The sequence below is a fragment of the Physella acuta genome, unplaced genomic scaffold (assembly GCF_028476545.2).
Source record: "Physella acuta isolate Inbredline_101_S28 unplaced genomic scaffold, ASM2847654v3 ptg000335l, whole genome shotgun sequence".
Lineage (NCBI taxonomy): Eukaryota > Metazoa > Mollusca > Gastropoda > Physidae > Physella > Physella acuta.
Genome location: NW_026731854.1, coordinates 345,820 through 363,667, shown reverse-complemented (window position 1 = coordinate 363,667; position 17,848 = coordinate 345,820). Strand labels below are relative to the sequence as shown.

Sequence of the window (17,848 nt, the reverse complement as noted above, 5' to 3'; positions counted from 1 at the left end):
AATCATATCATTGTACTCATATATTATTTTGTCCATTATGTTTTTCTCCTTCACTGGGATATGATAAGTCTTAATTTCTTGTGTATTACAGCTTTCACTTATTATAGTACAGGCCATATGTTCCTCTTCTATCAGTTTCTCTGGCTCTACATGTAATTTCTTCATTCTGTCTATGTGTATAGGAGTGTTATTTCCCTTTATGTTTATTTCATCATTTACATCAGATAGTTTTTTGATTACTTCAAAAGGTCCTTGAGATGCTTCTATGTTTTCTCTGTCTGGCAATTTGACAAAATCTAAATCTCTTCTTTCAAAAGTTTCTGAATATCTATGTTTGTTTTTTATATTTCTGTGCCTTTCACTGGCTACTTGTGCCTTCTCTTGGGCTGTCTGAACATCATAAAATATTCTCTCTCTAGTCTGGTTTACTATTTCAATAGGATCAAATTCCTCTTCTTGTTTATTTAATAATTCAAGTTCAAAAGGAGAAAAACCTGTTGACTCATGTTTAGTTTCTCTGTTTGCGAATAGTACTTGAGATTTGTTACTTTTACTTTTTTTCTAACTCTACTTCATGTTGTCTCTGTTTTTCTCTATCTTCTAATTGTCGCTGTTTTTCTCTATCTTCTAATTGTCTCTGTTTTTCTCTATATTCTAATTGTCTTTGTTTTTCTCTGTCTTCGGCCTCCATTGTAAGTATTTTCTTTGTAGCCTCTAGCTTAGCTCTTGCTAGATCTATTTCCCTCTCAGCCTCCATTTTAACTTTTTCCAACTCAGCCTTCGCTTTAGCTACTTCCTTCTCAATCTCCATTTTATATATAGCGAATTTCCTCGCTGACTCTCTTTCTTTCGCTTCAATAGCATCATCTACCTTCTTTTTAGCCTCTCTTTTAACTTTTTCTTCAGCTACCTTCTTTTCTACCCAATTTGCCTTCTCTGCCCCAGTGTATCCTAACAAATCAGCTATCCTAATATAATTGGCATAGAACTCGGAATCCATCGTAATGATGCAAGAACAGTTATTCAGTTACACTACTAAATCTAGATTAACTTCTTTTCTTCACGGTGTAGAGCACCGACCACTTCTGACGCCAAAATGTCACAGTGTTTTTGTGTGACTGGGTTCACGATATAAATTTGCCACAGGGCTTACTCCTACCTTTCATCTTTCACATACGAAATCACAAGACGAGCCTTCCTTTACGTTATATATATATATTTATTTTGTCTTCACATAGACAGCGTGTTCAGCCAAGCTACGCCATGTTCTTGCCTTCCTCCCTCTTCTTCTCACGCTTGCGCACAGCTACTGTCTTTTTCTGATGCAATCTCAAAACACACTCCCAAGATACGATCCAACAATGTTTCACTGTTATATGTTGATTGCCTGATTACAGCTGTACTTGATATTTGTTTCATCGGCCAATGGTAGTATCAAAATGGGCCTCCACAGCTTCATTGTCGTGTTTCTTTACTCATCTTTGTAATATATGTGTGTCTTTCAACTGATTACTTTTCGCAAAGCAATATGATCATGACTGAGGAAAAGAGTGGGAGCCAAGTTGATGCTTGTTTTCATCTGTGGAAGTTTTCAAGTATACTTAGAGAAATGGACTAACAAATAAATAAAGATTAGACATGAATGGTGGGTTTACCTAAAAAATAAGCTTAGCTAAAGAGTAGAAATATAACAACTAAAACATTCTAGATTTCACAATAGTGTGCTTACTTGTAATATTGACTGACTAGATCTAGTAGTACTGCTAATTTGTTATATGCTAAATGCAATTTTAGTAGCCTTATAAAATTACTAGATCTAGCAGTAGTGCATAATTTATAGATAGACTATGTATCAGATGCAATTTTAAAAAAAAAAGACATTTTACTACCTAGTCTTTTTTACCTATTATAATATTTAGAAGCTAATACTAATTTTAAAAATAGGCCTAGACTCTAGGATAGAGTAAGCTTAGATAATTTAAATTTAATTTTATTAGATCGAGAATATTCTAGATGTAGTAGCTAGGCCTAATTAAACTTTATTACAAATTGTCTATTTCCAGTCGACCGGGTGTAGCCGTATTAGGGCTATTCACAGTCGTGAGTGTTATTGATAGATTTAATGTTAAAAACATTAAAAACAATAAGTTGTGTGGTCGAGGTGGGCATGAGGGTGACTGCTGTGCCGGAAGCAGGGGCGGAACTACCATACCGCCAGACCCCGCTATGCGGGGGGGGGGCCCAGGACGTTTAGAGGCCCAGTTCCTACCAAAAAACATTGAATTTTTTTTTCAAAAATTATGTTTTTCGTGCATCTTGAAAGTGGTTTTGTAAAAAAAAAAACAGATCTACTATAGCAGAGATTGTTGCGTAGAAAAATATTTTAAAATCTACAAGAGCTATAGTTTGAAAGGTAGGTAAACATTCACACTACTTCCATGACTTACTGCCCTTCTTTAAAATAGGGATGCCCACGAAGCTCATTTAAATAGTTTTGTACTATGTATATTAAAAAGCAATTGATTCTCTGAATTGCTACTTAAATAAGACGTACTATACAATAATATAGATATAAAAATCAATGTTTTCAAAATTGATATTATAAAAGCCAAAAATGAAAAAAAAACATAACGCGAGAAACCATTCACGAATCAAGCTAACGCCTTTATATATTTTTGACCAGCATTTAAATGAAGGTTCGGTATAGCTAGATGAGTTTGGACTAAATTTTTTCTGGTTTGTTCTCTCAGAATGGTTATTTATTGAAATGAAGTAGACCAGGGGTCGGCAACCTTTTGGGACGGAAGAGCCAAAAGTTACAATTTACCACATTTCACAGTCTTTAAAGAACCACCAACATTTTTATTTCAATATTATGATACTTGATTAGGTACATATATATATATATATATATATATATATATATATATATATATATATATATATATATATATATATATATATATACATTTAAAATAAATAGCTTAAAATATGAAATATTATTTATTCATATAAAAACATACAAATGTTTCGCACAAAACATATTAAAGTAGTTTAGCAAGCTCTGCTCGAAATTAGAAACTTTACATTGTCATTAGATCTATATCTTTAATTACCGAGTATTGCAGACTAATATTTTTATGAGTTTTAAAAATAAATTAAAATAAGTATTAATATGTTTGCATGGAACTGAAGAGCCGCATCTTGACATCAAAAGAGCCGCATGCGGCTCGCGAGCCGCAGGTTGCCGACCCCTGAAGTAGACTAAATTACTCAGGATATATTTATAAATAAATAAATATATATATATAAATATATATATATATATATATATATATATATATATATATATATATATATATATATATATATATATATATATATATACATACATATTTATATATATATTTATATAAATATATATATATAGGGGGCCCTAATCTTTTCTTTGCGGGGGAGCCCTTTTTTTCTAGTTCCGCCACTGGCCGGAAGGTGCGGTTTCGAACCCATCAGATGCTTGTTTTATTAATATTATTACTTTTTGTCTCTTAGTATTTGTGAAGGCTAATTAAATTTTAAATTTTATTATAGATCTAGTACTACTGTGGTAATAATAAATAATCGCCGTAAATTGATTTCGTTTGCGCTCTGATAGCTGTCGATCTCTTTCCGAATGGTGTCATATAATTTTTTGCAGTCGACTTAAAGTAATTCTATAGAATTTCCACTTCGAGTAGGACCACCTTTCACACAGCTGATCACCATTTTGAATGATGTGAAGACCCAAAAATGGACTTAAGCGTGACGTCACGTTAAACCTCTATATTTACAACAAGCAAACTAGTCTGTTCTAAAGTTGCGCTCCTTTTTTACGTTTATTTTATTTTAAGTTTCCTATCTACGCCAATTGAAAAAACTGTTTATCTCGCAAATTCTCGCAATTGTTTTAATGCGAGACGCTAAGGAAGTGTATACTCTGCCTCAGAATAACAGAAAAATTCGCGAGATATGTGGTTGTAATTATTATTTACAAGTGGATTTCTAGTGGAGCACTCTCCATAAAAATCAAACTGACGCCAAAACGACCGACTAACGCTAGTTGTCAGGTACATTGTGTATTTTGCCGAATAAACTGTAATATTTTATTATAATTCATTTGTAGGAATTGCAGAAAATGGAAACGTAATAATTCATTTCTGATTGTTAAGGTACTTTGATATTTTTTCTTCACCACAGGCCAATGGTACTTTTAATTTGAATGACTTCCGTGCCATTGAGTGCTCATTTACTTGGTCAATGCTGCGCAACATCTCTATATCATCGTTATTGGAATGTTGTAAGTATTTCAAACGATGCTCGACAAGAGGCCATTTGGCATTAATTACGGGTGATTCTAACTCAAAATTTAATTGGCATTTAATTTAAAATGCAAGCCTCATTTCCGTCTAGTTGATTTGTATAAATATAGGATGAAGAAGCTCTATAATTCCTTTTAACACTGATTGATAATCGAGATACTCAGATAATCAGATGGATCTAGAACTCTAGTTTAATATTTCTTTAATTGTGTTTTAAATCCAACTTGGGTACTTTGTTTGGGCGAATATTAATTATTAAGGTAAAAATTTTACAAATTTACTCATGGTTTTGCATTACTTATTAATTGAGGTCATGCCCTTAATAAATTATTAATTAGCCTCATTCTAGTATATAGAATATTATGTATAGTGGTAGCCTGATTGAAGCATCTAATCTTCTTACTATTATTTTAATTTCAACCAAAGTAACTTTACTTAAGTATTAATGAATGATTGATAGCAACCATTAATTCTATTTACTGATTAATTTAGTTGAATAGTAATAGTAATTACTAATAGACGAAGGCCTACACAAATAGAATTTTGTAATAGACTAAGTTAAAAAATTAACCTACAGACAGGGCCTAAAAAATTATTATTAATATTTTAATAAGAGTAGGTCTACACACGCATTCTTATTGCCTGTTGTATATTAAATAGGCTACTTCAATATTAAGCTAATTAAATTTACTATTATACTCACGTTTAGTATATCATATAGCTATCACATGTCAAATTTAGTAGGCCCTACTATATTAAATTTTATTTTTCACTCGTATAATGACATTTGGCCAATTAAATTACAATGTTTAGTTTTTGTGTGTATTATATTCTAGATAGGGCCTATGAAAAATTACTAATGTATTCAAATTCACTATTAAAAAAAAATGTCAGCTCAAATTTCCAGTGTTAAAACTAAAACGAAGTGTTAGTTGCATCACAAAAGCACCATATAGCATGTTGAGGTAGATAGGCCTAATTATTCATTAACAGCTTTAATTTATTATTACATTTAAGCTTTAAATTGATTGGTAAACTTATTTAAAGCTTTATTTTCAAACATATTTATTTATTTCTGTTTATTTATATATTTTTCCTTTCTTCAACTCACAATTATTTAATTCATATGGATCTAGTTAGTAGCAGTGCTGCTTGTTATTTAAAAAAATATGATTAAGTCTTTTTCAGAACCTACCACTCCACTGTTAGATATGTTGCTTATTACCTGCAAGTTACTTCTTGAGTGTCTGCGGTAGATAATAGCGAAATAAAACACTAATAATTCATTATGTCCAACATCAAAATTTATTATGAACTAGAATAACACATAGTCCGGTTTTCAAACAGAGATTGTACGCAGCAGTCACTTCTCAGGACTTGAGTGGTCACGACACAGGTCACAGTTGTCGACACAGTTGTCGGTCCTCCGTCGCCACAGCACACCATATCTCAACTTCAACACGCAGGTTTCCCGTCTCTGGTTTGTTAACGTCTCCACTTTAACACGTAGGTGTAGTCGGGTTCGTTAGTCTCATTTTAACACGTAGGTGTAGTCGGGTTCGTTAGAGTCTCACTTTAACACGTAGGTGTAGTCGGGTTTGTTAGTCTCATTTTAACACGTAGGTGTAGTCGGGTTCGTTAGAGTCTCATTTTAACACGTAAGTGTAGTCGGGTTCGTTAGAGTCTCATTTTAACACGTAGGTGTAGTCGGGTTCGTTAGAGTCTCATTTTAACACGTAGGTGTAGTCGGGTTCGTTAGAGTCTCACTTTAACACGTAGGTGTAGCCGGGTTCGTTAGTCTCATTTTAACACGTAGGTTTCTCCATAAAGAGTACATAGAAATGGCAATGTATAAGCAACGATAAACTTATGATGATTCTGATACACAGTCATGTTCGTTAGAGTCTCATGTTAAAATGTAGGTTTCTCCGTGAAGAGTTCATAGAAAAAAAAATGCCAATGTATAAGCAATGATAACTTTCGATAAATCTGATACCGCGTCTCGACCGTGTAACGTCGTTCACGGGTTCTTAGGTCTCACTCTGTAATCACACACCCCGACATGTAGCCGATCGAGGTGGGGGTGGGAGGAGAGATCCAATAGTTTTTTTTTTCCAACCCATTTTGGCGCCCCTAGGGTCGGCGCCCGGGGACATATGTACCCCCCCCCCCTCGCTACGCATCTGATCATGCCTCTCCTTTCTTATGGAATTTCTAGTAATATTAATAGTATTAAAGTATTACTTTTAATATAAAATTAATTCTTCCATTGTAGCAAAACACTATACATTGGTATTATTTATTTCAGGCTCGAGATATAACACCTAATGAACTGGTAAAATGCAATGCAGAGTTTTACAACAAAATGGAGAACGTGTCAAAAAGCTGCTATAGTATCTAAGCTTGATATGGACAGCACGAAAAGAGTGAATGATCAGAGAGAAAAAAACACAAGAAAGATGACGATCAAATATTTTTTTGTAGTGATGGAAACAAGCTGCAAGTTTGCCAGTCGTCAGCACTGTGTTGGTAAATAGCTTTACCTTCAGTGAGTTGGCTTGTTTACTATATGGTATGTGCACGAACTGCCGTTACTATCAATAGAAAAGTGACTATGGTCATGAGGTTTATCCGATTATTGAAGCTCTCTTATTTCAATGTAATGGGTTCGAGTCCTTATGGATTCAGTGTGTTTTTCCCCAGTTATTGTAATCCCAGATTTCAATGACTACACATGGGCACCTGACATAGGCTTGGGAAAATCCTCTTCTTCGTTCTGAATTTTAGTGTTGGGAGGGACTCTGTCTGCATGTCTGTCTGTCTATTTGCCTGTCTGTGTGTCTGTCTATCTGTGAACACGATAACTTGCATATCGTTGACGAAATTTGATATATAAAATTAAAACGGAGTGCATCAATTCTTTTACGTTTTGTGTTTTGGGAAAAAAAAAAGAAAAATAAGATAATTGTTGTAAGTTATAGCGAACAGAAAATATTATTTGTCTAACATACAAAACATGTATATTTAAATCTCTGTACTTGTGTTTTAAAATATTCCCAATACAGAGCTTAAACGATATATTGTATTATTTATTATTTGTACTTCAAAATAAATATAAATAAGTAAGATTTTAAAATTATCACACTTGAAGGAATATATGAAAGTAATATGATGATATTACGACACCCATTTCGATGGAGGGAGGCGGGTGTTTTGTTTATAGTAATGGTGTTTATTGGCGAGAGGTAGGAAATGTAAATGTTTGGGGATATTATAAATGAATGACCCATCAACATAGCTATAATGTTCAACTGCGTCAAATTTACATTAAAATAAGTTATTTATTAAAATAATTTGGCGCGACGTCTTCCCGTTTTATCTGTACGTTTTGATCAAGATCAGGGGCGATAACGCGGTGAATATCGTTGCTGAAAATCTTTGCAGTTATCATCCCTAGCGCTGACTGGTCGAACCTGAGATTGAGACGTAAACAAGAGAAACAAATATTTTAAAAATACATCCAATTTTTTCTTTAAATACAAGTAGGAAAACATTTTATAGCTACATAAAATTGTATGTGTTTTTTTTTTATTTTTACATAAGCATTTTTTAAAAAAACACACACATTATTAAACGGTTGAACTAAAGTTTGTTTCATTTGAAACTTTTGTTGTCATAAATTATTGTTTTTTTTATTACTTAGGTAATATTAATGAAAAAGAAACATGAAAACATGCATTTTAATAATACAAATCGAAGGTAAAAGTTTAAATTATATCATTATACTTTTAGCTTTTTTTTACTTGTATAGATTTTAAACTTTATAAAATTTTCTAAATCCTCTCAGGCACAAAATATATTGAAGAACACATTTGTATAGAGTAACTTACCTGCGCACTAGTATAATGTAACTAGAACACCATTTGTGTAGAGTAACTTATCTGGGCACTAGTTTGATGTAACTAGATCACCTTTGTATAGAGTAACTTACCTGTGCACTAGTTTGATGTAACTAGATCACCTTTTGTATAGAGTAACTTCCCTGTGCACTAGTATGATGTAACTAGAACACCATTTGTATAGAGTAACTTACCTGGGCACTAGTATAATGTAACTAGAACACCTTTGTATAGAGTAACTTACCTGTGCACTAGTTTGATGTAACTAGATCACCTTTGTATAGAGTAACTTACCTGTGCAATAGTTTGATGTAACTAGATCACCTTTGTATAGAGTAACTTACCTTGGCACTAGTTTGATGTAACTAGAACACCTTTGTATAGAGTAACTTACCTGTGCACTAGTTTGATGTAACTAGAACACCTTTGTATAGAGTAACTTACCTGTGCACTAGTTTGATGTAACTAGAACACCTTTGTATAGAGTCACTTACCTGTGCACTAGTATGATGTCACTAGAACACCTTTGTATAGAGTAACTTACATGTGCACTAGTATGATGTAACAAGAACACATTTGTATAGAGTAACATACCTGTATACTAGTAAGATGTCACTAGAACACCTTTGTGTAGAGTAACTTACCTGTGACACCTGTGGTTTGCCACAGGTTTACCACAGCTCAACACAGACTGTGGCTCAACTGGACACATACATTCAGACGTCAGAGCACACTTGGCCCACGGCTCTAGAATGGCTCGTCTGTTGAAGACGTCATTCCGAAACATTGATAAAGTAGCGGCTACTTCAGGAAATGGGTCGAAGGCACACGGTTCTTCCCCAAAGTAATCAAATGTCTGGAAAAAATGACAAAAATTTTTTTTTGTCCGTTACAAAAATATTTGATTTGTGGAATTTAAAATACAATTTTATTACTTTATTTACACATCTAACAAATATAAAATCAAACAAAGCTGTTTGTGTATTTTTCAGTGACCTAGAGATGGAAGAAACGAAAGAAAGGGTGAAAAATATAAGATGTTTAAATAGAAGTATAGTTATAACAAAAGATACATTCATCAATGCATCAATTTATTAGTACCAAGAGATCAATTAGAATAAACATATGCAATTTATTTAAATAAATGAGGTTTTATTTTGCCTTGCAACAAAAGGCATACATTCTGGTCCGTAGCTAAATGAATTATTTATCATTTTTTACATCTATTTATGTTAGGCTATTAATTAATTTATTTGAACTTATATTCCTTAACAGACGGAGAAAAGTATTGTAATTTGTATACATAATCCATTACTACATTGTTAGTTATAATTAATTTTGATATAATTATGAATTATTGCCAGGATGTGACGATGTTAAAGCTTCAAAAACAAAAATGTTAATAAAATCATATCAGTTCATGTCTGACGTTTTGAAAAAAGACTTCGTTTTAATAAAAAAAAATTGTAAATAACAGAATTAAATCTTAATACAACTGAGTGAGCCAGCTCCTTCTAGCTTACCATATTAAACAAAATGTTGTTGGGTCTATGTCATCAGTCCTATGTGGAATAATGGGGAGAAGTTAGCAGAGTTTCTTCCAGGCATCTCTTCGTGGGGGGGGGGGCTCTGTCGTCGTCGTCGTCCCCCCCCCCCCGAATAAAGTCTACCACCCCCCCCCGAGCGAAATGGAATTTATATAGAAAATATATACTTTTAACAGTGTCCGCCCCCCCCCCGAAAATTTTAGTCCACCCCCCCCCCCCGGATATTTCAAGTGCCTCCCCCCCCCCCGGAGAAAAAAGTCTAGAAGAAACACTTTACGTTAGATGTGTAGCTGATGCCACTGAATACATTTGTGCGTGGTTTTTATAAATCGAAATACTCATTATGTTTTTCTTAGAGTAATACCTGCAGAACATTTTTGTTTTCTTTGGTAATTCAGCGCTGACATGGTAAGTTGGACAAGTGTGGAAAATTTTTACAATGTACGGTATTCATTTCTTAATTTAAAGCAGGGATCGCATAGATTTTAATTTATCTGTCAACCAATAAATAAAGAATCGTATTCTTATTTATTCATATATATCACTTCCTAATATAGTACGTTAGTGGAACGTCACTGAGTCAACCCAACTATGACGGGTACCTAACTCACGTTAGGGAAAGTAAAGGCGGCTGGGCATTGTGCTGACCACATTAACCCTTTATATGCCAAGGTCAAGGAACATATGAACTCCACCTCATCTGAACAATGGATCGTTAGGCCTAAAGAAGAATCTGTAAAAGATACCTGCTTTAGAGTATGTATAGGAATTCTCGAGCTACCGAAGTAGCGAAAGATTTGCATCCCCGTTGTTGTTGCCCTGAACATTCCATCCACGATTCCTTTCGTCCATCTAACTGAAGCATCTTGGTAGAGCAGCAGCTTCCTCGATTTTTCTATTGTAGCCTAATGTGATAATACAAGACAATACAATACAATACAATAAAATAAATTCAAGGCAATGCAAAGCAAAGTAGTATAACGTAATGCAACGCAATGCAACGTTTCACTATGCTGTGCTAAGCTGTGCTACGCTGTGCTACGCTGTGCTACGCTGTGCTACGCTGTGCTATGCTTTGCTATGCTGTGCTATGCTACGCTGTGCTACGCTGTGCTACAATGTGCTACGCTGTGCTGTGCTACGCTGTGCTTCGCTGTGCTGTGCTACGCTGTGCTACGCTGTGCTACGCTGTGCTACGCTGTGCTACGCTGTGCTACGCTGTGCTATGCTTTGCTATGCTGTGCTATGCTACGCTGTGCTACGCTGTGCTACAATGTGCTACGCTGTGCTGTGCTACGCTGTGCTTCGCTGTGCTGTGCTACGCTGTGCTACGCTGTGCTACGCTGTGCTACGCTGTGCTACGCTGTGCTACGCTGTGCTACGCTGTGCTGTGCTGTGCTGTGTTGTGCTGTGCTGTGCTATGCTATGCTATGCTATGCTATACACATTTTATCTTAATATATAATTTATAAATACAATATTATCAGATTATTTTAATTAAAAAATTAAATCATAAAGTCTTTAATTTGTTTTGTATCAATTTACAAACTGAATCTTTACTTACCCGTATTATAACTGGTTTCCATGAATAACAATGGTTGTTTTTCATATGTCTGGGAAATTTTTCACTAGGAAACTTTACAACTTTACACCGGCAATTTTTTTCTGTCTAATCAAAAGTAATTCATTTTTTTTAATGATTATGTAAAAATTATTTTAAAAATATATAAAATAAATCAAATTATACCTTTAATTTAGATTGCCTTGCACTTATTACATTATTTTATAGCTATATTTAACTGGTTGTTAAAATACTTCTTCGTGTTTAAATATGTAAATTTATGCTAAAACATTGTGGTATTTAGTAGATGATTATATTCGCTGGCCAACAGGGCCGGACAATCTAGAGATCATTCTTAGAAATATCAATTATATATTAGCCCTGGAAGATCACCGATTAGATGTATAGGTCAATATACGGCAACTTATAAAATTACATTATGATTTTGCAAAGAATATTCATATTTAATTTAACATATTTAAATAAGAATGTCTAATAATGTTTACCCCAACTTGTTGTGTTCACCAATAGAAGCAAATATAATTTTTGTTTATTTTGCAGAAATTTAAAAAAAAGACTACAAACAAACGTAAAATATCCTAAATTTCACAAAGTTATAGCTTCATATGATATATGTATGATTACTACATTTTAATATATTAGTGCGGAATAAACTTGACTCAGTATGTGTGCGTTAATATTGTAGTTTTCTTTAAAAATAAATGAATCCCTAATCTAATAATACTTTAATTCTCTGTTCCCGCGTCAAGCCAATATCAAACAAAACAACCGTGAGATTTTCAACCAATGGGAACACGACACTGTGGAGGTTTTGAAACATGGCCTGCATTTCGTTGTAATGATTGGAAGAGCTAGCTGATAGAATGATGACGTCACTCTCCGGTATCGATTCTGCCATTGACAAAATATCCTCTAACTCTCGGCTTGAGAGGGTTAAGTTGGCAGACGATAGGATATCCAGCAGACGTTGTTTAGGGTTTGAGCTCAGTGGTTTTGGACACGAACTTGTACAAGCTGATGGTAAAAACAGAAAAAACAATCTGTATTGAAATTGCACACAGTCATATTAGATTTAATAATTGCCTTAAATTCTAGCAATTACATACAATTTAAAACAAATAGTTTTAGTAAAATGAAATCATATTTTGTGTACAATTTTACTCAAGAATAATTTTATATAACATTTATTATTACTAATTCATCCAATTAAAAATAAAAATGAGCACTCATTGAATTTAGGATTATAACTAAATCACTCGAAGTTATTTTCTATTGAACAAATTAATTTACTATTTCAAATTTAAATTATAAATTCATTTTACTTTTTATATTACGGTGATGATAAATTTATTTTACAGGTCTCAGTGATATATTCATATTTTTATACACAGCCATAGTTACCTAAACTTTATAAAATGCCACCACTGCACGTATAATTGAAAACAATATCTAACCTGCAGATGTTTTGTCGCAGGGGTTCGTGAATGCTTCTGATTTTTTCACCACTGTGTTGGAGATAAGCTCTTCAAGTCGGGATACGAGATTATCGTTTGAGGACAATAAACTCACTTTGATTATGCTATCATTTTTCGATATACGATCACTTCCTTCAAGAACTTTTGAAGAGAAAAAATATTAAATGGCAATGCATATAAATGTTTTAAATTAAATAAGATCGATGAACATTTTAAAGGCTTCAATGTATTTATGTTTTGGACGTTTGAAACCAATTTTTATCTTTACTACCGTTGAAACTTAATATACTTTTTTTTTAAATTTATACAGCTGATAATACTGATATTGAAGATCTGATTTGACACTAATAGTTTTCTAAGAGGTTATGTAGTTGAAAATAATTTTAAACGTCCATGAAACTCAAAGTAAAAATAGATAAGTTTGTTTAAAAGTACGGTTTACATACAATGTAAAATGCTTGAGGCTAGCATCTTAAGCTGCAGATAACGCATTGGATAATTGCATCAAGACAATCAATTTTTTAAAAATAATAACCAGTTGTTATGTTAATATTATATTCGTGTTTTTCAAACCTTTTGTTAATCCCGCTAGGTATCCAAAAATGTGACTATAATTGGTCACACACGCTACGAATGTGACTATCACCAGACAGCACAACACTGACAATAGTTTTTTCTGTGTCCACATGGTTCTGGAATTAACGGGTAAAATGTAGTTTGTGGTTGGGATAAAAAATATATCTTAGTTTAAAAAAAAACAACTAAATAATGACAAGCGTTTAAGATTCAATTTGAATAGCTTTGGTTTTAAAATGTATTATTGCTTGTTATGAAAACCAACGCTTTTACTTTTTTTTAACTAAAGAAAGAAAAACTGTTTTTTTTCGTTTACTATTAAAACTTAGTTCTTAATTCTTTTAAATTGTTCCACTCAAATCATCCCAGTTATTTTGTTAGGAATAAATATTATTGACGTTATATTCATTTAATTGAAAAGCAAAATTTGATTTTGTTTAGAGCAAGATGTCTGTTGTTTGTTTTCTTTTTTGTTTGTTTGTTTTTTGTTTTTTTGATTGATTGCTTAGTTGTTTATAGTAAGTGTCAAACCCTTTAATTTAATTTTCACCAATTTCTAATGCAGCTTTTTCAGATAAATTCTTCTCAGTGATAATGCAAGAAAAGAAATGTGTAATCTATTTTCACATATCATGTTAGTCATTTAAATTTAATTTTAAAAATATTAAAATCAATAACAAAAGCGAGGAAAACAAAAATAATCTCAATGATTGCTCGGTTGTCAATTTGATTAGGGCTAACTATTTTTTTCGAGACTGAGTAATTTTTTTGCCTAATCGACCGCGGTCTAACAAGAGGAAGATTATTGCCTTTTAGATATTTCAAGCTACTAATAGGTTTTAAAGCAAATATTTTAAGTTGCGTTGTCACTCTTCGTTTAGAGCGAATTACTAAAAAGAGAAAAAATAAAATAAAAAATTATATTAATAACCTACATGATAAGCTGAAAACATGAAAATAAATAATTTTCATTATTTGATAATTGTATGTCATATTCTCATAAATATATCCAAAGAACCTTTTTTCTATATATGTTTACAAATGTCACAAGCATTTGTATTTTGATAGCCTAATTGACTGGAAAAGCCTCTTACTGTTGCGTAAATTGTTTGTTTTTGTTTTTTTGTTTTGTTGGTGTTTTTCTTAATAGTTGGATGGTTCACTGTGCAGTTTATACTTTAAAAGACATCATTTATTTTGTTGTGCCTACATAATATCCCCTTAGAATAGAATAGTTTCATAAAAACGTAGCAAGTTTTTAAACAAAACATACCTTCGGTTTGTCAACTGTAGACAACTTTAATGACCCTATTGTCACGTGATACGATCTAGTCAATCGATTTTTAAAAACATTCAGCAGAACTGAGCAGCCCACGTTAGATCCCGTGTATGGGATTATCCTGATGGCAAATCCCAAGTACTTGATCCTCGCAATGGCTATTTTAGAGTTACATTGTCCCGATGAGAGGATAAACCCCTTTGCTTGATGTTTTGTGGCTATTAGCATAGTTAAGTATTCTTTGGTGACAGTTTTATATATGGGGTGATCTTGGTTTTGTGTTTTTGTGTGAAAATGATCAATGATCTAAGTTTGTTGTTCGGTTTTGACAGTGAAATATCGATTGCGACAGGTTTGCGTTTAATCAAACAAAAATAGTGTTACTAGTGTGTGTTTTTGTGTAGTTTTATGGGCAAACGATTTAGATATAAAATCATGATATTGTTTGTCATGAAGCTAAGATACAAAATGTATTAGAGCCTAACATTTGTATTTTATCTAAAATAAAATTAACGTTTATTTTTTTGTTTCCTCTCTTTTCAGTAGTTCACTTACTTCATATTTTAAACTATCTTTAATTTGTGTCAATATTCCAAAAAGTAAAAACAATCAAGTAGGCCTACTAGTGATTCAAGGCATTAATCAATTTTAAATTAGAAACAATTTAAATTAAACAAAAAAAATCAAACCAAAAAATTAAGAATAATGAGCGTATGCTATTAATAGATCTTAACCACGACGTGGAATATTTTTCAAATTATACAAAACATATTCAACTATAATCCCTAGCTTAACTTGCAAAAAGAAACAAATAAATTACTCTCAAGCATCCATACTTCATTTATCTACAAATACCCCCCCCCCGGAATAGATGTCTGGAAGAAACACTGCTAACCATACCCTGGGTAGAGCCGACTATCAAACCCTCCTCCGGGAGGAGCCCCCCCCCCCCCCCACATATATTTTTATTTTTATAATTCAAAATAGCAGCTAAAATGAGCTTATTTTGGCGCCCCTATGGTCGGCGCCAGGGGACAAATGTAACCCGCCCCCGCCCCCACCGCCCCGTCGCTACGCCTCTGCTGTTTGCGTCGTCTTGTCCCACTATGTCCCACCACATTGTTCTATCGCTAGTTATGTTATTTACGTTATAGATATTTAGTAGACCATGAATTCTATTGCACTGTCCTAACCCTAAATTACCCTTATCCCTATCTCTATATCTAGTTAAGACAGGGAGTAATGGACATGGGATAACGTCCTGACCCCCACTCATTTGGTGCGATGGCAACATTTACTAAGTACATATGGGCTGTTTTATATTTCAACGGCTTGTGTCTAATGCTCATTTATAAAAATTAATCCTTTTCATAACCTTCACAAATGTAATGTAACTGTAAATAATACTTTCGTTATAAACTTTCTCACGTTTGAAACAATCTCCGTTTTAAATAGGTCCTTCAAACAAAACAAAAATAATGCTGACAATATAATTTTTTTTTTAAAGTTTATTTTACATCATCGATTGTACAGATACTTATTTTGTAGTTTAAATTGACTGATTTACTATTGCTTTGATTGGAATTTTTTAAAACAAATGTAACAAATTGTAAATTCAAATCTTACCTTCAGCTTGCCCCTCGCCATTGTGCAGGTAAGCCAAAAGCTTTGTACTTTTATTGCTATCACCTTTGATAAGTAATGTCTGACAGTTATTTACGTCTTGATCTGAGCTTTCTATTGGGGTTTTGACGGTGAGATATCGATTGGGTTTGCAGCATGCAATTAAAGAAACAGAATGCGTTTGAGTCGATCAGGTCAGTTTCGCGAGAGTAGATTCTGTCTTCTCTCTAGTATCAATAATATAGGGATCTCTTGACCAGCGTTTCTTTTGGGCATCTCTTGAGGGTGGTGGTGAATTTATATATATATATATATATATATATATATATATATATATATATATATATATATATATATGTATATATATATATATATATATATATATATATATATATATATATATATATATATATATATATATATATATATATATATATATGTATCTATAATATAAGCGGGCTGGTAGTGTGTCAGTCCTTCCTTCATCGTTATAGATTTTGGAACCATAAAAGTAAACATCGAACCTTGTAGTGCTTTTCAGTGCTTCGCAGTGTCTTGTTATAAGTAGTTGAGTAGGGTTTGTTTATATAACGACATAAAGTTATTTTATAGTTGCCACTGTTTTTACTCTTTTGCATAACGTAAAGTAAATATTTAATACACGCACATTGCTAAAACATATTAAATTTTTTATGCTGGAAAGGCTCTGTTTGGGCGCGGACGCCTAGGAAAGCGTGTTGTTTGGTGGTGATTCTAATGTTGTGGTTGTGTAGTGGTTGTGTTGTGGTTGTGTTGTGGTTGTGGTTGTGTTGTGGTTGTGATGTTGTTGTGTTGTGGTTGTGTTGTGGTTGTTTTGTTGTTGTGTTGTTGTTGTGTTGTGGTTGTGGTTGTGGTTATGTTGTGGTTGTGTTGTGTTGTGGTTGTGTTGTGGTTGTGTTGTGGTGGTGTTGTGGTTGTGTTGTGGTTGTGTTGTGGTTGTGTTGTGGTTGTATTGTGTTTGTGTTGTGGTTGTGTTGTGGTTGTGTTGTGGTTGTGTTGTGGTTGTGTTGTGGTTGTGTTGTGGTTGTGTTGTGGTTGTGTTGTGTTGTGGTTGTGTTGTGGTTGTGTTGTGGTTGTGTTGTGGTTGTGTTGTGTTGTGGTTGTTGTTGTGTTGTGGTTGTGTTGTGGTTGTGTTGTGGTTGTGTTGTGGTGGTGTTGTGGTTGTGTTGTGGTTGTGTTGTGGTTGTATTGTGGTTGTGTTGTGGTTGTGTTGTGGTTGTGTTGTGTTGTGGTTGTGTTGTGGTTGTGTTGTGGTTGTGTTGTGGTTGTGATGTTGTGTTGTGGTTGTGTTGTGGTTGTGTTGTTGTTGTGTTGTGGTTGTGTTGTGGTTGTGGTTATGTTGTGGTTGTGTTGTGTTGTGGTTATGTTGTGGTTGTGTTGTGTTGTGGTTGTGTTGTGGTTGTGTTGTGGTGGTGTTGTGGTTGTGTTGTGGTTGTGTTGTGGTTGTATTGTGGTTGTGTTGTGGTTGTG

General features: G+C 33.4%; 1 protein-coding gene across 2 annotated transcripts; it reads right to left on the bottom strand.

The window, feature by feature from the left end:
- Positions 1 to 7,601: 7,601 nt before the first annotated feature.
- LOC131940935 (uncharacterized) lies at positions 7,602 to 16,400 on the bottom strand. Of its 2 annotated transcripts, none has more exons than XM_059299858.1 (8): positions 16,343 to 16,400; positions 13,435 to 13,553; positions 12,841 to 13,002; positions 12,111 to 12,400; positions 11,369 to 11,473; positions 10,551 to 10,709; positions 8,902 to 9,113; positions 7,602 to 7,831 (listed from the first exon to the last, which is right to left on the bottom strand). In XM_059299858.1, exons 2-8 carry the CDS (start codon positions 13,547 to 13,549, stop codon positions 7,696 to 7,698), a joined length of 1,179 nt encoding a protein of 392 aa, XP_059155841.1. In that variant the 5' UTR covers positions 13,550 to 13,553; positions 16,343 to 16,400; the 3' UTR covers positions 7,602 to 7,695. The 2 variants fall into 2 exon arrangements, with proteins under 2 accessions (XP_059155841.1, XP_059155840.1); XM_059299857.1 differs by lacking the exon at positions 16,343 to 16,400 and adding an exon at positions 14,711 to 14,890.
- Positions 16,401 to 17,848: the final 1,448 nt, after the last annotated feature.

Coding starts and splice junctions, on each gene's coding strand:
- LOC131940935 (XM_059299858.1), bottom strand. CDS start 13,549: ATGTGGACACAGAAAAAACTATTGTCAGTGTTGTGCTGTCTGGTGATA. Junction 13,003..13,434: donor CCTAGCGGGATTAACAAAAG/GTTTGAAAAACA, acceptor TCTCTTCAAAAG/TTCTTGAAGGAAGTGATCGT. Junction 11,474..12,110: donor CGCGGGAACAGAGAATTAAA/GTATTATTAGAT, acceptor ACTTTTGATTAG/ACAGAAAAAAATTGCCGGTG.